Raw genomic sequence first — 25,944 nt, forward strand, 5'->3', positions numbered from 1 at the left:
AAACCACAAAGCTTGGTGATTTCCACCAAATGTAGATTATGTACGTAAGTGGTTATTATTATCACTGGCAAAAAAAGTTTAGGAGAACAGATAAGCATATTGTAGTGTTATTTTCTTCATTCTTATTTTGTGGCAATACATATCTGCATTCATATAGATATTATCCCTGAACTGTCCTCAGTAATACATTCTTCAGCATGGAAACTAATGAAAGAAAAGCCTCATCAGCTCTGCACCAAGGTTTACCATCTGAAAGACACATTCTCCTTACCTCTATTTGAAAGCTTACAATTGTTTTCACCATTTTAAATATTACAATTTCCTACAATATATCCAAATAATGAATTCCATATCAACCCTAGCCAAAGTTCCTATTTGAATATTACCTTTAAATGTTGGTATATTTTTCTTGGCACTGTGAGTCAGGTAGTGGGTGTATTGTAGTTATCCCAAGTTTAATTACCTAACAAAGTATTATCAATAATAATAATAATTAAAAATAATAATAATAATAATAATAATAATAATAATAATAATAATAATAATAATAATAATAATAATAATAATAATAATAATAATAATAATAATAATACAACCCCTCCCTAACATTTATTCCTTCCATAACAGAACATATAATATTTAGCCAAGCTCTTGGAATGAAATCTAATCTGCTATTTGACATTTAAAGTAGACCTGAACGCAAAAAGTGAAGGTCTGCTATCTCATAGGCAACATCTAAATGTTAACTGTGGCTAAACAGTGACTTAAAAAATGGCCTTTGTCTTTGATCCTCCTAAAAAAATAGCAGTGCACTTCCTGATATGTGACATTGCCTAGGCACTACTTTGAAAATTAAGTCTCTACGATGCTGTTCACTGTTCTCATTGATAGAGAGAAGGCTGAATTGGTTGAACTTGGTTGACTAGATTGGTTGAACTGGATGGTCTTATTTAAACCACACTAACTATGTAGCTGAAGTGTAATGATCTCCCTGATTCTGCTCCATAGAGTCTGTGCTTCTGAAATAATCCCTCACCAGTTAACAGATCATAAAGCATCAGGGTGACAGCTCTGATATGAGAAAGCAAAGCCTTGCTCCTCCACCAAGATGGCTGCCTTCAAACAGAGATACAGTGCAGAATAAAGCATAGTAAGTCAGTAATGGTGAAGGATCAGCTGCAGGGATACTACAAGAAATATTGGTGACTAGTCCTTTATTCAATGCTTGTCTTTTTGGGGGCCTTCACAATTTAGGTCCTTTTTTATTCCAAATAAATGTGACACTTAACTTAATTTCTAAAGTCTGTTTTTTAACACTATTTTTAAAGGTGGTATGGGGGAAAACATAATTTATTAACACCTGACACGGGTCTTAAATCAATAGGCTTGTTTATTTGGGTGGAATAAAGCGTTTAAAAAATACTTTCAAAATACTCTAAATTCCCACAAACCCACAAATATGTTCAAAACCTGACATCCATTTGAATGCACTTAGGGGGTCACAGTGCTAAAAATGTAAATTAAATCAGGTACAGATAGCAAAAATATTGCAAGTACATTTTTTTTACCACATTTTTTTTTTCAACAACATTATAAATGTTTGTGTTTAATAATTTGCTGGAGAAATAGTGGATTTATGAATTTGCTTGTGTGAGATTGCTATTGTCTAGTAAAAACTGTACCTTGTATGAGAGGGATTTATACATGCGCAAATCTTTCTGAAATTTATTAGGGATAGTCAAATGTACCATGTAGTCCCATCTATTGAGTCTACACTTAAAATATGTGCAAATGTTATGCATAACGCAGGCTCAGTTGTTTTTAAATGTAATAACATTCTGTAGTGCAAGTATGGGATATATTCAGTATATCAGAAGCCTTAGCTCACTACAACAATATAGGCAATCAATGGCAGGAATACAAAATCTTGAGTCTCCAATGTGAGCATAGAGCAGAAGCCACAGCATCTGTCAGCTTAAGAGCCACAAGACATTAAACTAGGTATGAAAAATAGCACTCTAAAAATCTTTGCTAAAGATAATTGGAAAAATTCAGTGGAGTACATCATACCTACTATATTTGTGCTACATTCAGGTAACATATTCTGCCTATATGTGTACTGGAAAGGATGCACTATAAGAATGAGTTCTAAATCAGTGAAGCTGAATGTTTTCAGCTGCACTGACAATGGTACTCACCACTTCAGAACCTGTACACAGGCAGAATATGCATAGTACATAACTGGATTGTCAGCCCCTCCTTCAGGTAGAAAAGGAAAAGAGCAAGCATAACACTTCACCTGTGCACAAAGTGCTATGTCTCTATTTTATTTATTTTTTTATTTTTTTAAGGAGGTGGCTGATTGATTCTGTTTAAAATACATTTTACCTGCCTTGGTTGCACCCTGTAGACTGTGCGTATTACACAGATGTTTGAGCAGACAGGTACTGAGTACCCACTGAAATGCTAGTTGCTAGTAAGCATCAATGGACATTAAGAGCCACATTTGGCTCCATAAGCTACTGGTAAGGGCCTACTAGCAAAAAGTCAGAGGATTCACCTGAAAAAAGCCAATGGCTTTAAATTCTACCAGACGGAATGACAATAATCTCCCTTTTCTACTCAACTGCTGTTTCATGGCAGAAAAAAAAGAACAATTTCATCAAGATTGCAACTTGCTTTTCAGAAAAATAGACATCAGTAGTCTTTTTACCCCAACAAAACAATGCTACAGTGTTATAAGATGTTAAAAGTAAAATATGTACTGTGATTTTGACAAAGGAACTTAGGGCTTTTTAAAATCTTGGATCTTCCTCTTAGGATTTATATATAGATATATATCACAGTTTTGTCTCCAAATTAAAAATGAAAATATATAAAAAAGAATCTTTACAGTTAACATATCCTACTTTATATATTTGATATTATACATTAAAATGTCAGTTCTGAAGCTAAGAAGCACAATGCAGCCGAAGGACTTTTCTTGTCTTGGCTGAGAAATAACAGTGGAAAGAAAAGTTAATCTAAGAATACTATGACTAAATAATTATATAAGTATACTAATAGTATCTAGTCACAACTATTTATGTATCTATTGCAGTGTGCTTAAAAGTGTTACAAATGTCTAAATAAGCCCTTAACATTTCGTCAAAAGTAAAAGCAGAAGAGTCTAATAAAATGGTGTCCACAATTTAAATTTTCTTAATTTAACCTCACCCCTTACACTCTCTTGTACCAAATCTCAATGTCCCCAGTACACTGAGTAAACAGATTGATGATAATAGGCTACATGGCCTTCAAGATGACCTTTTTGAGATGCTGGTTGAACCATCCTGTTTTTTCCAGCGCATCTTTCTCCACAACCTGGATACAAATGGGTCATTCTGCTGGTCCAGCCAGAAAGTATTAAACATAAGGTTCTTGGAAAACATCATCCATTTTATGCAAAGCTGCAGTTTACCTTTGCAATCAAAAATATTCTTGGTGTTTACTTAGGAAATTCTAGTTAAGTTTTGTAATCTAATAATATGGCCCACATAAACATGAAGTCTTTCATAACTGTATCTGAGTTTATTATAAGTTTTGGTTTCAACTTATATAGAACATAGGAATGCTTCCCAACATTAAACATAGGTGGTCTTCAAATGAGTTGGTTCCTCCTCTAGTCATACTTCAGACTCCAAGCTAGAGAAGTGTGCAGACCCCCTTCTTTTATAAAGGGTTCCACTATGACTTGACCTAGGTTGGCATTCTGGAGAGAAGATGTGTCTGTGACACCTCAGATGACATCTGCTTAGGTCCTCCAAACTGCGGGAGGTGGGATGTATGGGGGCTAAGTCACAAGAGTGGTGATGGTGGTGGAGGAAAGAGCAGTGGCCTCCACGTAAGTGTTCCCAGTCTAATCGCCTTTCAAGCTTTTCATCCGAGCAGCTGAAGAATCTTGGCTCCTTGTGGCAGTGTGGCTGCAACACTTCCAAACTACTGCAATAGCATGAGCCATGGCAATTGGCTGGAAGATAATCTTTGCTCAACTGACGATATTTACCAAGCTTATCCACTGACCAGTATCTCATTGGTTTTCTTGGTGCAGAGGAGGTCTGTCGTTCTCTAGATGGGTATGTGCAGAAGTAGTTTGGTGAGTACCAACAGTTGTGTCCAGCGTCAGATTTCACACATGGTGGTTCCCTCTCACACACATCTGAATCAGAATCTGAAAGATCAACATATTTGTTTTTGCTGGGGCTCATAACAAGAGGGTGAGAATGGCTCCTGCACATATGAGATCGATTAGATTTTTTGTGCAGTAGGGGTTGGGATTCCATGTCTATTTCTTCTCGACGATGATGACAATCTCTTCCACAACTTCTCTCATCTTCATAAGTAAACCTTGAATGACCACCATAATGGGTTCCATCACATACCTCCACATTGGCTTTGTTGGGACGATTTGTGCTAGCATTTTGACCTCCACCACTATATACCTCACATTCCATTTCACATGTGCTCTTTTGGTAACTACTGCCCAAGTGATCAAACTTTTTTGCTGTTGTTTCAGGTGTTCGACTACCCCGTGCGCCACCTGTAGACTTTGGAGTCCTTTCCTTTCCTGTTTGGTAATTTTCATAAAGACCTCTTGAAACTTTTGACTGCCAACCTGGTGGTTCTGGAGCATCTTTTTCTCGCACAATTGCAAAATAAGATGGTGGATTTTCTAGGAAGTCTCTTTGCGTTGGAGGTGACATCTGACAGGGTGCCATCTTTTTATCCTTGCTAAAAGCTTGACCAGACTCCACCAGATGATCAGAGAGACCTTCAGGCTCAATAGGACCATAATACCTATGAAATCCATCAGAAAATGTGTTCTTATGAGAATGGCGAGGGGGAGCTGCCTTGCTGCTGGGGTCATGGGCAGAACGAGTTGGAGTATACATATCTTTGTAGCAGTTAGGGCTGCGAGCATGCCGCCACCTCTCAACTATCCTCCTTTCCCGTGGCAAAAAGTTGGAACATGGTAAAGGAGCAGATGGTGGTGGAGGTGGAGCAATGGAATTTGATAGGGCTGGTATTCTTTGGGGTGGATAGCAATGATTTAGAGTTGGAAGTTGTTGGTCTATAGCCTTTGGATCCTCAGCACTGCAACAGCTATACATGCCCTGTGGGAACAATAAAAATGCCAAAGTCATTCAAATGCTTGTAACATATGTAGCATTAATAAAGTAACAATTAAGTGCATTTTTTTTTTAACCATGGTGCACAAATATTCCACTATCTACAGATTCTTCTACCAAAAATGCCTTAGGCTGTCTAGTCAGATAAATGAGCTGCCTTAACATAGGACGAAACACACAATGGTAATGTGCATGTGCTAACACAGCACAACAGAGTGAATGAGGCATTAATAAAACAAAATTATGAATAAAAGGCTGCAAAAAATGGGTATTTTATATCTCCCTGGAGTTAAGCTTTAAGCAATTAAACCTTTGACTTGATTTCTTTGCATATGTTATATGTAGAAAACAGTTATAATAGAGGCATGCCATAGGAATAGAAAACTAAAAAAGAAAAACTATAGATCAACACTTTTTGACTTAATAGTGAAGTGAAAATTGCAGTGATTAAGTGCAAAGTATAGACAGCTTTAAAAAATAAAAAAACAAACAAACAAAAAAACAAAAAAAAAAAAACAACCAAGTTTCAAATTGAATGGTAATGAATGATTGGTAATGGTTACAGCAAATGTGCTCTTTGTTTTAATCAATACAATAAGTCTAAATTACTTTGTCTACACATTATGGAAAACTAGCTGCAGTTATTGTTTACGCTCATCAGTATGTACTGTTTAGGGCTATTTAAGTCTTTAGCTATTTAGGGCTTACACACAGAAAATGTGGTGTTGAAGAGGTTAGGAAGGTTCTATGAGTAATAAAAGATTCAGTGGCACACTCTTCACCTGGTCAAATAGTTTCAGCATTTAGACGTTTTGCATACTTTTTGCTGTTCTTATATATATTTTTTACTTTTTGCAATAACACAAGGAGTCAATCTGCCCCTTTCAGGGAAACTTTTTAAAGTTTGTTACGTAACTCCAAACTATTTGAACTGCCAAAGCAGAACACACATATACTGTATTGTGGACGTCTCCCATCCCGCGGCCCTGTGCGTGCATTCACACACGGAGCAGTGGCTCGGCCCCACCCCCTCCATCTCCTAATTGGCCCACTGGCTGTGGCTTCCGCTGCTGCCAAAAGCCAATCAGGACTGCGAGTCCCCAGAGAGGCAAGGCTTTCATGGACATCACTGGATTGAAAGGGGACTCAGGTAAGCATTGGGGGGGGGGGGGACTGCTGCACACAGAAGGTTTTTTTTTACCATAGAATGCATGAAGGTAAAAAAAAAACCTTGTGCCTTTAGAAGCACTTTTACCACTTGCCGACCAGCCGCTGTAGTTTTACAGCAGAAGGTCGGTTCTGTCCCGCGAAATTACGTACCTGTATGTCGCTTCACTGGACCACGAGTGTACCGCTAGCATGCCGATTGGCTACAGGGGGATTTTCGCCGGGCACCCACTATCACTCCCCGTGTAAATAGAACGGCAGACCGCTGTTCTGTCAATAATGAACACAGGGATCCTGTGTTCCTCTTATTTAGTAACACAGGTCTCTACATTTATGCAGCAAGTCCATCCCGACACAGTTAACCCTTTGATCATCCCTGGTGTTAACTCCTTCCCTGCCAGTATCATTAGTATAGTAACAGTGCATATTTTTAGCACCGATTACTGTAGAAATGTCACTGGTCCCCCCAAAAGTGTCAAAAATGTCAGTTGGGTGTCCGATCTCTCTGCCGCAATGTCGCAGTCCCGGTAGAAATCGCTGATTGCCGCCATTACTAGTAAAAAAAAATAAATAAAAATGACATAAATCTTTCCCCTAGTTTGTAGACGCGATACGTTTTGTGCAAACTAACCAATATACACCTATTGGGATTTTTTTTACAAAAAATATGTAGCAGAATACATATTGGCCTAAAATGATGAAAACATTTGATTTTTATTTATTTATTTTTATTGGGAATGTTATATAGCAGGAAGTAAAAAATATTGTTCTTTTTTTTCCAGAATTGTCGGTCATTTTTTGTTTATAACGCAGAAAATAAAAATCGCAAAGGCGATCAAATCCCACCAAAAGAAAGCTCTATTTGTGGGAAAAAGGGCCAATAATTTTATTTGGGTACAGTGTTGCATGACCGCACAGTTGTCAGTGAAAGTAACGCAGTGCCGTATCGCAAAAAATGGCCTGATCATTAAGGGGGTAAAACCTTCCTGTCCAGAAGTGGTTAAAGTGGATCTAAACTAGTTTAACAGTTTCAAAAATCAGTTACATTCCTGGAACGTACTGGGAATGTATCTGTCACATCTGTCGTGCTCTCATTCAAACTGTCAAACCATCAAATGGCTGGAGTCATATCTGATGACATGTGCAGTATCATGACAATTGCAGATCAAACAGAGGCCAAGATGGCAGGTTAAAAACGATATGAAGGTTTAGTTCCACTTTAAGCCAGCTATAGACAAATGAGTATCTGCCAAAGAGCAATTTTAGAGGAGACACTTTTCCATCTTTACAATATAATAGCTGGCACTCCATGTGATGCTTGCTCTATGCTGACCCACAGCCCTTCCATAGAAGAATTAGGGATCAGGAAATTGTCAGCATCATATATATGCAATGACCAGTATGGAAAATTTCCCTGTCCAAAATACTTTTTTCGAAGGTTAGAAGACCATGCTGCTTCACAGTACTCTCCCAAAACAACTCCTAATCAAGAAGGCCTGGAAGTGCCCTTTATACAACATACAGGCAGCTCATCTTACTCCTGGAGATGGCGCTCTCGGAATTTGACTAGTGAAAAGGAAGAAAGTGAGCTCACTGGGGCTTTTATTTCTCTATATTACCTACCAAGGACCTGGAAAGTCTTTTTACCAAAATAGAAGAGACACATAAGAGGAACAAGACTGAATTCAGAGACGGTCTAAAGTTGTTTAATAAACACCTTGACTGCATTGAGTTGACCCACTTTCCCATGGCGGAATGTACCAGTGAGCTACAGAAGATCAACATACATACATATGCATGATCAACATAAATAAATTCAGTCCACCTGGACAATTTAGATAATTATCACCGCCACCACAACATCTACCTCAGATGTTTCCCTAAGGCAATGGAACCTCTCATATAGGAAACTTGTTAGTCAGTGAGCCCTATGTTATACCCTATGTTTCTACTTGTACACCAGCTTTTCCCATGCTACCACCTATAGTGGTCAGTTCTTCTCTTTAGTGCTTCGTGCTCTGGACACTACCTCTGATTGCAATGGGCACTGTTTTGATCACTCACTTGGCCGAGTACTCATTTCCCCATGGACATATAAGGATCCTGCACCTAAAATGCCTTATTCTTCAATCCCTCAACATCGATTGCTTGTTTCCCCAAAACTACAGTTGTTGCTCTCAGACCTAAGACCTAATATGAGAGGGACCTGTGACACTTCCTTTGTGAGAACTAAGGTCCCTTGCTAAAGCGTTTTATTAACCTTTACTGAGCACTATTTTTTAATTTTATTTGGCCCTTTTTATATTTTTTACATATCAATCTCTTGCTTCTTTGTACATGATCACTACTTTGGAGTCCTTGCAAGGCTGCAAAAATGTTGGGGTTCCTCATGGTGCTCCTAAGCAATCCTCTTTGATAGCAGAAGGGTCATTCCCTTGCCATACACCTTCCTGCCCTGCAAGGCTTAGGCAGAGTAGTGTTTTGTCATCCAAGGATGTCTGTATGTGTCCATTAACCTCCCTGGTGGTATGATTCTTTCGGATTTTAGGTGCTGAAAGCGGTACCATTATTTTGCATGTAATTCTTAAGAATGAGCAGCCCAAACCAACTATTTACATATGATTTTTTTTTTTTTTACTGTGCGTTCTTCTTTATAACATCTCGGGTATGATAAAGTTTGAAAGAAAAAATCATAAATTATAATATAATAAAAAACTATAAATAAGTTAAAGTATATATATATATATATATATATATACACACATATATATATATATATATATATATATATATATACGTAAAACTGCAGGAAAGGGCACCGGGGGGCAAACTAATGTGACTATATTTTATTTTGCATTGTATCAGTGTGTTTGGTGTGTTTTACATTTGAATTTTCCGCCAGTTCCACCCCCCTGCGAACGTCACATCGCAGGAGACGGAAGCCAGGGCTCACAGAGGATCGGGAGGAAGATCCGCCGCCACACACCACCGGGATACATCACTGGATCCCGGTGACAAGGTAAGTAACCCCTCTACCAGGATCCAGCGATCTTCCTAGCAGTATCCCGAGTGTGGCTCGGGGTTACCGCTTTTGGCTCTGAAATTTAACCCCGAGCCATGCTCGGGAATACCGCTAGGAAGGTTAATGTTCATTAAAGTTTGCACACAATCACTTATGCCTCTTATTATTCCCTGCTTCTCCCTTCCTCCAAACAGGGCTGCATATCTGGCACAGATAAACATTTTTTGTTCATGGATCCTATGCTCCTATTTAGGGGACTCTGCAACTTTCTGTCTTAATGTCTTGCCTGCTGGGGAACTGAGATGGTGGGGTAATAGACAAAACATTTCCCCCTGGGTTTTCCCTGATCATTTTTTTCTGAATTAGCTAAAAAAACTTCTTAAACATATACTTACAGCATTAAGATGTTTAGTGGCTCTAAAATAGAAACACACTGAACATCCTTTCCAAGTGAATCCACTTACAAGGATTCAAGATGGTAAAATGATGGGTCATCTAACAGCTCTGTAACTTGTTTGGTAAACAGAAAAAAGTCTTGGAACTGTGGCATCTCACAAAAACTACTGCAACACATATTTTACTCCTCTACAATCTTTTAAGGCTGCTTCCTGTGGCACTGAAACTTTGGAGTGGTAAGACTCCAGAGGGTAAAGACACCCTCTTTATTCTTTCCCCATCCCCATTTTCCTTTCACCATTCTCGCTCTATTTTTACTCTACCTACTTTATAGTTTTAAGCTGTACTGTCAATCTAATTTCAATAAATTGGAATTTAAACTCGGCATTGTAGGACTGGGGTTTGACTATGAGGCCACATGCTAAAACCTATGAGACTCACGCAATTTGCTTTAGAGAACACACTCTATTAGGTCAGAGGTAGGACCATGAAATATTAACATTAAGGTGCTTATGCTACATTATATGATACTTTATGCTTTTATCTTTTCTAATGGTGAATAAAGTGAACTGTCCTACCTCAACATGGAGCATTTGTTTGGAGCATTACTCTCATGATGTGTCACATGTATAGTTTGTATTCCTCATTATTATGGACCTTTCTTATAAAAACACATACAAGTCAGTTGTACAAAAGAAAAAAAAAAAAAGAAAGAAACTGTGTTGGTTTGATGCCTTGCCTAATAAAAAGGAAAGATAAACCGTCCTGGACTCTTCCTGGGTGTCCCTTTCTCCTGCATAATTTACTGCTGCCTACCAATAGCAGTTGATCCTGTTCCCCTTATAATGTGTATAGTATATCTTTACATGTCTCACTTCCTTTACAAACCCCAAAATAAGGAGTCATTTAGAATAGTGGGTGAAGCCATGCAAATCATTCCTTAATGTCCTTTAACCAACTATGTATCCAAACTTGCTGGTTCACAGCACAGATACAGACTAATATTACAGAGCCACTTTTTCCAAATTCATTGGCCATCATCTGCGTGGTGCATGGAATGAATGGCTTCTGTGAGGGCTAGGGGAGCAATGATAAAGTATAACAAGTTATGGTGAGGCCATCCAATAGAAACCAAAAAGCCATGGAACCAGTGAGATGCACAGAAAAGTTTGATTTTAACAGAAAACATCTACATGTGTTACTTCCATCATAAACCCCCTAAATAAGACAATAATCTATGGATAGTCTAGATTGCGCCTTTAGATTGTTATGCATGTACAGTATATTAAAGTATTGCTAAACACATAACAGTTAAGTCAGTCTGTATATGCAGTAAAGCATGCTTGCTATACTCAATGTGGAACATTAATCCTTTGCATTGCATATAAAGGTTGTTTGATCCAGTCTCTCTGATCCTCCTCTTTTTTCGCTGTCTCCAAAAAATAACTTGATATTTACAGAGCCAAGGGGCGGGCTTCACATGCTCAGTTTGGTGTGTATTGCAAGAGAGTTTTTTTCTTGGGAGAGTGCATGTGATCAGCACAGGGCCAATCAGCACTGTCCAGACATGTCCAGACAGAGGATTAGGGGAGAATTAAAACTCTTCCTACAAGCTTTGCTAGGAACTGATACAAGTCACAAGGCTGCTATATACTGCTGATGAGAAAAGGTATTTATCAGTTTATATTTACTAAAATAATTGCATTTCCATGTTCTGTGTACTGTGGGAGACCAGATATAGTGAATGTAGGCTCTATGTTTAGTAACACTTTAAGCTTTATTTCTCAAAAAAAGAAAAAAAAAAAACACATTTTGTGTATTGGCTGAAGGCTGGTTTTAGAATCAGTTCCAGCAAAGGAAGAAATTCCAGTTTGATGTAGCCAACATTATGCTAAATTCATTCTAATAATTAAGTCTTGTAATCAGGCAAATATTCTGATGGTGGAAAGAAATCTGAGTCACCACGTACCTCAACATTACAGAATTACATCGTAAAATAACATTCTGAGCTTGATTGATGCAAGTATCATAGCTCACATGCGTACTAACATTTCTGCAACACACTTTGGAATTTTTGTTTATATTATTAATGCAAAAACTGTATAAATGAATGATATCCTTACCATTGAAAATTCATAATGCAAGCATGACATTGAAGAATGCAACCTGTAATCCCTCTTTAGCTACTTTGTATTCTCAATTTGATTCATTTACTGACATAAGCGGGATAAAAATAGCTAGAACACAGCCTGCAGTATCGACATGATATTGACATGCATGATAGCAGAGCCTTTCTTAGAAACAATTTAACGCAGATGTCTATTTTAGGATATTTTTACAAAGATTAAATACTGTTTTTCCGAAGAGACCTATTTTGATGCTATTTGTGTTACCTTCTTAGCTGCAGAAGAATTACAACAAAGAATGCATATTTTAGAAGCTTAATCCTTCAGCTATATACTTCCGTGTCTACCAGCAAGTTCTTTGGTGAAACATGATGGAGAGGATTTGTAAAACTAGGAAGAAAATGTTTCTTTTAACGGTGAATCTGCCATTGTAGTTTAGAACCTCAGAGCTAAAATTTGATTGGTTGTTGAGATCAGCAAGAGTGTTTTTCTTACTTTTTGCATTAATACATGGTACAGATAACTTAATCCTATTAGTTTCAAACACAAACCAAAATTTGTCATGAAATAAAATGACTATCTGGCTCACAGACAGGTGGATGATTGAAAACAAAATAAGTCCTTGATATTTGCATAAAGAGTCCAAATGTCCAGAATTATAGTATAAAAATATTAAGGGGTAAGGCAAACTCAGGACTGTTGCAGTCAAAAGCTTGGTGTGTTTTTTTTAGAGCCAGAGATGGGCTTTCAAGTGAAAGTAATTTACAGTGACTCTAGAGGTCAACTAATGACTTTTATGTGTCTCCGAAGGAGCAACCCCACCCCCTTACTGCTGGCTCCTGCAGTGCTCCGCTGATCACCTGTGTACACACCCAATGCAAATAAAAAGTGTAGGGCCTGCATGTGTATCTAAACGAATTGGAAGGAGTAGAGTGATAGCTATTATTATAGGATCATTATTCGTGGTTAACTCTAAACTGATAACCCGTAAATGCTTGTGAAACATCTCCTATAGAATTTTGTCAAGCATAGTTTTTTTGTGATTTCATGGGCGTGCACAATTTTAAGGTTTTGCATGTTTGGTTCCAATTTAGTCAACACAGCACCATCTTTTATACTTTAACAAAAATGGTGTATTATATTATGTTTGTTTGCAATAAAATTTATTTTAGTGATTTTTTTGCCTGGAAATATGAGTTTGATAATCAGCTGCACAAATATTGTGCCCTGTAAAAGATGCAACTGACACTTTCTTTATGCTACAGGGTCTCCGCTTTTCCGAAAACATATAATTGTTTGTGGGTTTAATGTATTTTCTATCAAAAATATGGATTTTAAAATAAGTTCATTAAAATTGACTCAATAGACATGTGGTCACCACACATGTTACAGTCTGTACAATCTCCTTTAGTTCTACCAACAATTCTGTAGTCCACTTGGATGCAAATAAATTGGTTTTGTCCTCATATTACATGGTTTTGGTAAATTTAAAGTTTGTTGTACAACGTTTGTATTGTCATATTGTAATGTTTAGTGGGAGTTTTAGTAATTTGTCCCTGGAACAAGTATTCACACTAAAAGATAAATACCAAAGAAAATGATTAGGCTATTGCGCTGACTAGAACCCAACCAACATTTAACGGGGCACATAAAAGGGCTAGAAGAGTGGTAGGGAACACCAGGTGAAGTGGATGCAGCTCCTCTCAGATTAGGTGTTTAGATCCTAATGCACATATAAAAAACAAACACAAGAGGGCGCCTCCATCGAGGTGTAGCTACATAGTTACATAGTAGTTGAGGTTGAATGAAGACAATAGTCCATCCAGTTCAACCTGTGTAGGTGTGTGTGGCTGTAATCATTTCTCATACCCCTGAATGTTTTGATCCTTGAGATGTACGTCCAAGAGTCTCTTAAACGTAGCCATATTCCCCACAATCACTACCATTTGTGGCAGAGAATTCTACAGTCTTGTAGCCCTTACTATAAAGAACCCCCTGCATAGCCTGAGGTTAAAACTCTTCTCCTCTAATTGCATTGTATGGCTTTGTGTCCTCATGCATTCCTTGCGACTGAATCATTTTTTTTCTATGCTGAGATCACCATTGAGGTATTTGTAAATTGGTATCATGTTCCCTCTCAGGCGTCTCTTCTCCAAGGAGAATAAATCAAACGCTTGTAAACGCTACTCATAATTAAGGTCCTCCAATCCCCAATTAATTTAGTTGCCTTTTTCTGGACTATCTCCAGCTCCATCATCTGAGGACTGGCGAAACCAGAACTGGACAGAATACTCCAGATGTGGTCAAACCAGTGTTTTATAAAATGGTAGCAATTTATTAAAAAAGGTATAAAAGACAATAAAAATGCACTTACTAGTTAAAAGTGGATCAAGGCTTGTCAAACCCATATAGCCCTCTATAATATCAGCATGAGGCTGCAGAGCTCTGCAGGCATGTGGCTAATTGAAGCAGGGTTATTGATGGAAGTACAGCTGTCAGGCATCAGGCTGGAACATAAGCAATAAACAGCACCTCTCTTGGCTGGGTGATGACAGGAGTGCCCCTTTATCAAACCATAGGAAAGAGAAAATGTTTCCTATGGTTTGATAAGGGGGCACTCCTGTCTGCCTTGAAACATGAAGCCACATCCCCTCCACTTCCTGTCATCATCACCTAGCACACAGAGGTGCTGTTTGGAACGGCAGCCATTTTACTACTTCTGTAAGCTGCTATTGCTAAGGTTCCGGCTTGAAGCCTGACAGCTGTACTTCCATCAAAAACTCTGCTTCAACTAGCCACATACCTGCAGAGCTCTGCAGCCTCATGGTGATCCTATGGAGGTCCATATGGGTTTATGACAAGTCTTGACACTTTTAACAAGTGAGTGCATTTTTATTGCCTTTTTAAATTGGTACACCTAGATTGAAGTGTCCTTCTTGTGTTTGTTTATTTAAACTAAAAGATTACTCTCACCTCTTGTTCTGTTGATAACTAACATTTTGGATTTTCCTTCACTTTCTCTCCCAGTGGCAATGGCCACCAGAACCAATAAAGAGGGTCACCCTTCCCAGGAGGTGGTATAAGGAGAACCTGTCACTTTGCTGTAACCAAAGGTCTATCAGACAATTTATTCTTAAAGGATAATAATCTTATCAGAGGCACCTAAAACATTTATTTCCCAACACTTCAAATATAACACTAACGTACACACACTATAAATGAGTCTACATATTCATCACACATTCAAAATACTCTACTGGCTGAATAGGCTGTAGCCTGGATACTACCATTATCAAACAATTTATCCATTGTAAGCCTTATTTTTTTTTCTCTGCATTGCATTTGCTTTTATGTTTCTGGGATAAAAGTCTTCAGGAAACTTCACAGATGTAATAAATCAGCTCTGAGACCGCAAAGTCTTTCCTTCAGAAGCTGTTTCTGAAGTAGCTACTTTTGCAGTCTCAAAGCTCATGTATTACAGAACCTGTGAAGGGTTTAAAAAAATCTTCACAGGTTCTATAATGCAAAAGCTTACAAACAGTAATTTGCAGAACCTTAGTTGTTACCGTTCCGCATTAAAAGCTATTTAGTTTCAGCAATACAGGAAAGATAGCATTTCACAGCACAATTTGAGCATCAGTTCTTGGAATTTTTTTAGTCTCACATTAGATAGTTATGTTATTAGGCTTAGTTATTTTGTAAACTTGACAAAATATTCATCAAGCACGAAAAAAGTTCCACTAAATATAATTATTTGCAAACATAGCTGCAGAATGTTTAAAATATACAGAGGAAAAGAAGATAGAGTTTCCCAGTTGATCCTGAGACACAGTACAATGGTTTTGTACAATATCTTCCCAGCCTCCTTTAAAATCAACAAAATATGAAACACAAAGTCCTACCTCAACCCCTCATTTGATCTCTATCCAATCAGGCAGACCATTGTACAAAAAGAGAATGCACAGTCAGATTGTAATGTGTATGGTTAGCTTGGGAGAGAGAAAATGTATGTACATAAAGCTGAAATCCAGGTTTATACATACAAATTAGGGGCCTGTTCACAATGAATGGACAACTACCAGAGAGTAAAGGGCAGCCATTGACCTGTCCAGCAGTTGTTTGTTCTGACTGTGATAGGGGGCAGTGTGGTGTGTGATTCACTTCATTCGTGTCTCTGTACAGCAGCATGTTGCTCTGTCCTGCTGTGCAGTGAAATTCAGTTCTGCTTGTCTGCATTTTACTGCAGCTCTGGGCTGCACTGCAATTGTGAAAACAATTGTTTTCTGTGTGTCCTAGCAGTAACTGACCACCACATATAGTGTTAACTGGTCCTAAAGTGGTTCTAAAGTCAATTTTTATTTTACCTTCATGCATTCTCTAAAGTTGTAAAGTTAGAAGTTTTTTTTTTTAATCCTTCTCAATCCTGCGATGTCCACAACTGTCCAGGACTCCCGTCCTCATTGGCTAAGACACAGCAGTGACAACATTGGCTCCGCTGCTGTCAATCAAAGTCAGTTAGCCAAAGTCAGTTAGGGGGTGGGGCTGAACCGTAGCTCCATTTTTGAATGGCTACTTGGAGCTGTGATTTGTCTTGGGTTCCCCCATAGCAAGCTGCTTGCTGTGGGGGCACTCAAAGGGAGGGAGAGCCAAAGAGGGACCCGAGAAGAGAAGGATCAGGGCTGCTCTGTGCAAAACCAACTGCACAGAGCAGGTAATTATGAAATGTTTGTTTGTTTGTAAAATTTTGTTGAAAAAAAACAATCACTTTAAGGTAAAAAATGTCCCCAACTTCTGCTACTTACTCCCATCCCTAAAGACTTCCCTGACTTCTGGCTATACTCCAGCTGCAGGGCCTCTCCTCTCTCTTCCTGGATTCACAGGAAACACTGGACGCAGGGTAAGCCATAAGCTCCAGTCAAATTCCTGTGAGGGCATGGCTTACTAGCTCTGTGTGTGTCTATAGATGCATATATCTCAACCCAGGAGCAGACACATACGGGTGCCTCTTTAGCAAATGGCTTGTCGAGGAGGAACCCAGAAGAGGGAGAAATAGACAGCGCACGTGGAGGAATGCCAAAGACGATGAAAGAGACCGTTCTGTGCAATATCGTTGCACAAAGAAGGTGGGTGTAACATCTTTTTTTTTATTTTAACAAAAAAAACACCCCTTAATATAATTTTATTGTATCCACTAATACATCCTTAAACATTTTTTTTTAAATGCAAGCAGTGTGGGTACCTAAATTTGATTTGGCATCAGCGCCTTGCAATCCCTGTACAGCAGAGTTCAGATTGAGGAAAGAAGAAGCAGAACAATGAGCTAATCAGTCATTTTTCAGTGAAAAGAATATACTAATAGGTGATGAGAGGAGAGAGAGATGACCTCATCAATGATCTGCTTCTCTTTACACTGTGCAATCACAAGGTACGGGTATGAAGGGAACCTCTAGGTGTAACCTAAATGCAACAATGAAGAAATCACCCAGACAAGGCTGTGCTGTGTGAAAGAAATGTGTACATCTCAGAAATAGATAGACATAAATACAAATCCTTTCTTATATGTATTTCATAAGTTTATTTTTCTGTTTCCTTGGAGGCCTGTTTTCAGGTCAAGTATAGTGTACGCCCATAGGATGGCTGTGTTTGCTTGCACGGGGATGCGAGGGTGTTCTGTGCATCCCCGTGTGGGCAATCCTATTCATGTCAATTGGGATGCAGCAGCTGCATTGACACAGCTGTTGCTCCCAATTTGACATCTGGGCTCTGCACCTACACAGCTTGTACATGCATTATCACATACTCACAAATTCTTGAATATCTTTAGAATTGTCCAGACTTTGAACAAATGTTTTGCATGCTTTCTCTGAACATTAAAACTTTTTCCAGATACCCCTCCTTTTTTTTTTAAGAATAATTAAAATAAGGAGTAGGGGTTATATTTCATGTGATCTGACATAACTTACCAGAACTACATTGGTAAAATAGTCAAACTATATTTTAAATGTAAAATACTTGCTAAACAATATTTTCATGGATTAATGAATCTATAAATTAATTGTTCTGAGTAAGTAGCTACTTAATTAACAGTCAAAGCATTCAAAAGACCCTTTATTATTAACAGTTGCAGTGGGTAGCTAGCATATTTGCTTCCAATAAAGACAATGAAGGGGCCTTCAATCCCAGATGACGCCTTCTAGGGTGAAATGCGTCGGGCGGAGCTAATGGTGGGACATCAGCACACACGGACCCATCTACAATCACTGTGGCCATGTTTGTTGGGAATTGTTTTGCCTTTATACCAGTTTTACTCTGTAAATGCCTTCTTGTTTAATAAATCATTTAAGCAGCATAACTTTCTTCCTTATTTTTGATACGCATGTTTTTGTGGGAGTCAGAAGGTTAAATACACCAGGGTATCTAGGGGCCATTCAGGAGCAAGTTGTGGTTCTCCAAAAGGGGAATTTCCTATTCCCTAAGCACTTAAGATCTCCTTTGTGAGATCCAATGGTCTGGTAAGCAGCCTGTTTGCCCTCACGAGTACAGTGGTGACACTGAAGCACTTCCTTTAAAGTTTTTTTTTTTTTTTTTTAGCACAAGAGCACTCTCTTTGCACCTGGATGGACTTTGTTTGGGTTTTCATTTTTTTTATATTTTTTTTATTTTATTTTTTTATGCATGAATTTTTAAATATTTAATATGGTCATTCATTTTGTGGATTCTTGCATTTTGTGCTTTACATGACATGTTTATAATTTGGATTTTTTTGCACTATATTTGCACTTTATTACATTCATTTTTGCACACTATTTTGCACTTTGAATACTTGTATTGTTATATGGCAGTGGATATTTGATATGGCAGGATATCAATGATTAACATGTGATTTTTTAATTCGTACAATCTTTATTTGAGATAGAGCAGTATTAATTTATTATTATTAATTTTAGTATTATTAATTTTAATATTATTATCAATATTATTAATTTTAATATTATTTTTTATTAATGTTAAATTAATTGTAATATTATATATTAATATTATTATTGTTATTAATATTATTTATCTGCAGAATTTGTGTGGTTTAGTATTCAGCTACTTTTTAGTGCAGCAGTCTCGCTTTAATTGTGGCCAAGTGTGAGTTCCAGGAATTTTTGAATGAAGGCAACTTACCTGTCACCCATTAAACCAAAAAAAATAACCACGAGAGGTGCGCATGCGCGGCTGCTCCGACATGGCAGCTTAGCCCGGAGCTCTGCGCCTCCCCGGTCTCATTAGGGCACCAGCGCCGGCATCGGAGCGCACGAAGCCCCGCAATCGGCACCGATCGCTGCTCCTTCCTCCAGCGGTTCCCCCTTGGATGTCGGCGGGTCCTCGGAGCGAGGTCTCCCGCCGTCTGATCTTCTTGTCCCCGGAGCGGGACACAGCCAAGATGGCGACCGCGCCATCTCTTCCCTCAGAGGACAGAGGCACACAGGAGGTAGGGGACATACCAGCTTGCCCTATGGACACCCCCTCAGCCTCCCCCGATCCCTGGCCATCCCCAGCGACCCCTGCATACCTGCCACAGCCCCCACTACTATCGCCAGCCTCCACTGAATCCCTCCTCAGCAGGCACCTTGCACAGGCCCCAGGGATCATGGGGCTGCATTCACCAGAGGCCCTGGCTTTCCCTCACCAACCAGGCCTCACCTCCCCAGGACAGTTTCCGGACATCACTCTATTAATGACTAAGTTCTCAGAGATGCTAGCTGCCGGCCTGGCCCAGAATGCCTCACAAATCACGGGATCCATTAAGGCGGAACTCCAGAACCTTGGCACCCGGATTGAAGCAATTGAGAGCACTATGGATCAGACAGTCGCAAGGGCCAATCAAAACACAGCATGCATCCAGACTATCCAAGATCAACTAGACGCAGCGCTTAGTAAGCTGGATGATATGGAAAACAGAAGCAGACGCCTAAATTTTAGGGTCAGAGGGATCCCAGAAACCATCACGGACATTCCTACCACAATTAAAGCTTTTATTAGGGATCTCATTCCGAACATTTCGGACCATCGCCTGGAGCTCGACCGGGCTCACAGGGCCTTACAACCGCCCCACAAAGATGGCCTTCCCAGAGATGTTATCGTCAAACCCCACTTCTATGGGGTTAAAGAGGAGCTCATGAAAGTGAGTAGGGGTAGAGAGGACCTATCCATCCAGGGTCACAGGATTCAACTCTTCGCCGACCTCTCCCCCTTCACTATTCAACGCCGCAGAGCTCTAAACCCGCTTACACAAGCTCTTTCTGCCCGGGCGCTGAAATATTGGTGGTCTTTCCCCTTCCGGCTGAATTTTCAATTCCAGAACAAGACGTACAACTTCATCAACTTCCAGGAGGGTGAAGGCATGCTCCTGCATCTGGGTATCATCACCAGGGATCCTGCCCCATCCACTTCCAGGAGAGAATCTTCCAAGCGACCCCCTCCGATCAGCCCTGTCTCCTCAGTTTGGAACAAGCAGCAAACGAAGCGCCACCGTGATGTCCAGCCTCCCTGATATCTGCATTGCTCCTCTGGAATCTTCTTTCTTCAGTCGTCGAAGTTCGTCCTTCCTCGCCTGATGGGGGTCCGAGATGATCCCTGCCTCCATTTTTTGGCCCCCCTTTTTGGGTCTGTTTCCGGACTGTTTTGTTCCCTTTTTCCAGCAAACTATTTATTTTACAATTTTTGATGTGACTTACCTCATCTATTTTCTTCACGCTGGTCAGGTTCTTTTTGAATACTGGGACTGTAATTACTGCTTAATCGGTTGTCGTTAAGCTTGCAGCTCCCCTCCTCCCCAGTACTCCCTCCCCCCCTTACTTTTATTTTCTCCCCCCCCCCTTTTTTTTTTTTCTCCCTGCCTACCTTCCCCTCCCCATGTTGTCTTTTTCCCCCGTCCCCCCTAGACCTAACCTCCTATTAGTGCTTTTGGGGCAACTCCCCATATTCTACACTTAGGGGTGATTTTCGTGCTCGAATTTTGCTATCTTTTGTTGATTTTTTATGAGGGTGCCGGGCTGGTGCCCTGTGGCCGGAGAGGCTTTAATGTGCCTCCTCCTGTCGGACGTTAGATGATTTCATCTGGCCTCCCTCAGGAATGTGCCCTGACTGGTTCAGGACGCATCCTTACACGTGATGAGGAGCTGCGGGTCCTTCCTGCGGCTTTCTCATCCCTTGGCAAGTCTTTGGACTTGCTACATTCTTCTTCCTCTGTTGTCTTCTTTTTTCTCTTTTTCTCCCTTTACTGGTGTCTTTTTCTTCCCCTTAGGTTCCTACGGTCCTTCTGGTTCCCTGTTGCTCCTGACAAGCCTGCTACCGCTGTGAATAGTCTCCTCCGGGGATGTTCTCGGGATCCCGCCGGATCACCTACATCAGCGTGCCTCCTCCCCGCGCAACATGCAGCCTAATGTGAGTACGGTCTCTTCTCTACAGGTGGCATCACACAACACCCAGGGCTTAAATTAACCTGTTAAGCATAGGAAGGCATTCCAACATTACCATTCTCAAGGATTGGGGGTCCTCCTGCTTCCGGAGACTCACTTCCTGGAATCCTACCAACCGACATATGTCCACCATAAATACCCCTTGTTTTATCTTGCCAATGCCCCCTCCAAACAGAGAGGGGTGGCCATATTCGTTGCTAAATCCCTTTCCTTCTCGCACCTGCACACCGTAAGGGACCCCCAGGGTCGATTTATTCTGGTCAAGGGCCACATACAAGGAGTGTTATACACATTTATTTCTTACTATGCCCCTAACAAAGGTCAGGCGAAATTCCTCTCCGAGATGTTTCTCCTTCTCTCTCCCCACTTTGAGGGCCGCGTTCTCATTGGAGGGGATTCCAACTTAGCCCTTGACTGCTCCCTTGATAAATCCCAATCCTCCGGTGGTCGGCTTCGCCGACCTTCGAAGCAGAGCCTTCGGGTGGCTAGATCGCTCCATGCATTGGGTCTGATTGATATTTGGCGGGAGTTGAACCCATCTACTCGAGATTACACACATTTCTCGGCCCCTCATCATACGTTTGCGCGGATTGACCACATTTTCATCCCCACGACGGATATCCCTTCTGCCCAGAAGTCTAAAATTAGAGAAGTCCCTTGGTCAGACCATTCCATGGTCACTCTTCAGCTCTCCTGCTCCCTATTTCCCCGAGGCCCCTCTCCATGGAGAATTAATGAATCTATTCTGAGCGATCCGGCTAGATGCTCCATGATAGACACTGCACTTCGCGAATACTTCACGCTTAATGATCTCCCAGACACATCCCCTACTACCTTATGGGGGGCCCATAAGGCTGTCCTGCGAGGCTACCTCATCCAGCTGGGGGCGAAAATTAAAAAGGAAAGTCTAGTTGATATCACCCGCTTAGAGACGGAATATACTCGCCTCCGTAGAGCCCACAAGCGCTCCCCTAATCCCTCCTCTCTTGCCGAACTGGATGCGATTAAATTGTCACTTAACCTGGCCCTAACTTCCAGGGCCGAAAAGGCCCTGCGCTGGCAAGGGGCTCGCGCTTATGCTTTTAGAGATAAAATGGGTACAAAATTGGCATCGAAGCTCTCCCCAAAGTTTCGGGCGATTTCCATGCCCAAAATAAAATCCCCCTCTGGTGTTCTTTCGAGCAACCCTACATCCATCATGGATTCCTTCCACTCCTTCTATTCCCAACTTTATGCGGCCCCCACCCCCCATAAGGGGGACGATCCTGACTCGTTCCTAGACAACGTGCCTCTCCCCCGCCTCACGGATATGCATAGATCCCTTTTGGAATCCCCTGTTGACGAACGGGAGGTGCTGGAAGTGATCAAGTCTCTTCGACCCAATTCCACCCCAGGTCCTGACGGTTTTTCCAATTCCTATTACAAGACATTTGCGTCGGTCCTATCTCCTTATCTGGTCAGGTTCTTCAATGCCCTCAGGGGCGGAGCTCGCCTGGATGAAGCCTCTAATAAAGCTTACATTTCGGTTATCCCCAAGCCGGGGAAGGATCCCTCCGATGTGGGCAATTACAGACCAATATCTCTCATTAATAATGATCTCAAGATATTGACCAAAATTTATGCTAATCGCTTATCCAGCTTTATTGCCAAATACATTCATAAGGATCAGGTGGGGTTCATTCCGGGTAGGCAGGGACCTGACCAGGTAAGGAGGGTGGTTGATGTCATCTCGCTGCTAAATTCAGGGTGGGACGGTGGCCCTTCCCAACCTGGTTTTCTCCTGTCATTGGACCTACAAAAGGCCTTTGACTCCCTTTCATGGCTGTTCCTCTTCCGTACCCTCGAACGATGGGGTTTTGGTCCCTCTTTCATCACTACACTACGAGCCCTTTACTCCCAGCCGGCAGCTCAGGTCAGAATGCAGGGATACTACTCTGCAGACATCCGGATCCAGAGGGGAACGAGACAGGGATGCCCCCTCTCCCCGCTCCTTTTCGCTGTTGCCCTTGAATCTCTTGCTTCGGTGATCCGTCTTCACCCTGATATACATGGCATACAATGCGGGTCCGAGTTCCACAAATGCGCGTTGTTCGCGGATGATATGATGCTCTTTGTTACGTCCCCATTGATCTCTCTTCCCAATATCGTTTCCCTCTTGGACACCTTTGGGGCGGCTTCTGGCTTGCGAGTAAACATGACTAAGTCGCTGGCCCTTAATATCACTCTCCCTGGGCCACTGGTGGATCGTCTGAAAGACCATTTCCCCTTCTCCTGGCAATCAAATTCTATTCCTTACCTTGGAGTCTCCTTGACTCCCACTATAGACAAACTCTATTCGACCAACTATCCGCCCCTGATACAACGACTAAAACGGGATCTCTCTGACTGGTCTCGCTGTCACATTTCCTGGTTAGGGAGAATCAATGCAGTTAAGATGACACTCTTGCCACGTATTCTTTATTTTTTCCGGTCGCTCCCAATCCCGGTGCGGAAATCCCACATTCAAAACTTACAAGGACACATCTTTAAATTTATCTGGGGAACGAAGGGATATAGAATTAATAGACTTACGCTTCTACGCTCCCGGAAACAGGGGGGCTTAGGAGTTCCGGACCTTTGTAAATATTATCTGGCAGCACAGCTGACTCAGTTTTCCGTCATTTATTCCAGAGGGGGGAAGCCTGACTGGTACTTTATGGAACGCCAAGCAGTCCCTCGACACACCATTGACTACCTGCTTTGGAGACCTGCTCAAGCCCGCCCCCCAGTGCTGGCCCCTACCCTTTCACATTCTTTATCCATCTGTGATCGCATACACAAAACACATAAAGTCACTTCGCCTTGGGCTCCCCTCACTCACCTATTCCATAATCCGGCCTTTCCTCCAGGTGAAGACATAGGGGCATTTAAATGGTGGACTGACAAAGGCATGTACAGAATTGGCCACTTTTTGGATAGCTCGGGTCCTATCACTCTTTCTCATTGTACCACAAAGTTGAAGATGCCGCTTGTAGAGAAATTCCGTCTTACCCAAATTTCACACTTTATTAACTCTCTTAGGTCCAAATTCTCTGAACCCCTACGGGTAACGCCTTATGAACAGTGGTGTGCTCAAATTTCTGATGTCAAGGGGGGAATCTCCCTCATTTACGCTCTACTGAACGATGCACAAACCAAATCTGCCTATATGTTTAAATGGGAGCAGGACCTCAAATTAGACTGGGACCTCTCTAACTGGCACGCTAATGTTGGGCGCTCTTTCTGGGGTATTCATAATATTGGTCTCATGGAAGCTAATCTTAAAGTTCTCTTGAGGTGGTACATGGTGCCGGCCAGATTGGCCACCATCTTTCCCTCCACATCCCCTACCTGCTTCCAGGGATGTAACCTGGCTGGCACCATTCTCCACATCTTTTGGGAATGCCCCAAACTAAGGTCGTTTTGGCAGCGCATTTACGGTATTGTTCGTCGGATTTCTGGTCTCACGGTGCATCCACCCCCTGCTCAAGCCCTGTTGAGCCAACGCATCCCTAAGCTCCCTAAACACACCCAATCCCTCATATTCTACATCTTCCTCGGTGCCAAGATGGCGATAGCCAGGCAGTGGAAGATGCCTTCGGTTCCACTCCACTTGGCTAAGTGTAAGATTTCGTGGATAATGGCACAGGAGAAGATGTATAGTATCCTGGACGACTCCAGAGAGAAGTTTGAAAGTATCTGGGAACCCTGGGCAGCATACATGAATGTTAGTATTTGATGTTTTCTTTGCACTGGACTGTGGGGTAACCCTTTATTTCCTTTTCCCTCCCATTACCCTTTTACCAATATGTCTCACAGTGTCTTCAGGAACTGGTCCGCAGGAACCTCCGTCCTCCCTTTTTGCATTCCCTTCTCTTTTCTTTCTTCTTTCTTCGTATGCTGTCTGCCTTCTTTCTTCTCTCTTTTTCTTTTTCCTATTCTTTGCCTGTTCAACTCTTGGTTTTACTGTACTTATAGCCAACTGTTGACAATCCGAATTGTTTAGGGCTCTAGGAAGTGATTTGGAGACTATGTTTTTTATTTCGGTGGAGCTTTCATCGTACCTTTACACACCTGAAGTTGGGGCCCCGTGCCTCTTTCATTTAGGGTTGGTAGATGGCATTCTTGTAGGTTGTTCTCCCTTGCAGTTTATTTTTTATTTTTGGGTCACTATACGATTTTGCAGTTCACACGTGGTGTGCCTCCTCCGAGACACAGTTTGCTCCCTTTAGGGGTGTCTTGGGTGGGGGCTCCCTACGTTTTTGGGGGCTATCCCCTGCACTTACTAGATGGTGACCACTTTTTGTTCTCTTATAGCATGTAGGTTTGTCTACTTTTCTCATGACTTAACCCTAGATGTTTTCATAGCATTGAGGGCTGGGTATCCACCTGCTACAGTTGACCTCCATTTTTCAACCATTATTTGTTGTAAAATAGCCTTCACTATTGTACCACTTCCATTGTTATTTGTCTTTGTTACTCTCTAATAAAAATGTATTGAAATTAAAAAAAATAACCAAATGCAGATCAGGTAGTATATATGTACATATATATTTCAGTGCTATCATTTTTAAGAGAAA

General features: G+C 41.0%; 1 protein-coding gene across 3 annotated transcripts in view; it reads right to left on the reverse strand.

The window, feature by feature from the left end:
- Positions 1-2,885: 2,885 nt before the first annotated feature.
- Positions 2,886-25,944, reverse strand: part of GRIN2D (glutamate ionotropic receptor NMDA type subunit 2D) — a 1,144,270-nt gene continuing 1,121,211 nt past the window's right edge. For all 3 annotated transcript variants that reach the window (XM_082274380.1, XM_082274379.1, XM_082274378.1), the window contains one exon: positions 2,886-5,153. In XM_082274380.1, the coding sequence (XP_082130506.1) occupies positions 3,666-5,153 (1,488 nt within the window). In that variant the 3' untranslated portion in view covers positions 2,886-3,665. The remainder of the gene's footprint in view (positions 5,154-25,944) is intronic.

Source organism: Pelophylax lessonae, assembly GCF_965119305.1.
Source record: "Pelophylax lessonae genome assembly, chromosome: 12".
NCBI classification, from domain to species: domain Eukaryota; kingdom Metazoa; phylum Chordata; class Amphibia; order Anura; family Ranidae; genus Pelophylax; species Pelophylax lessonae.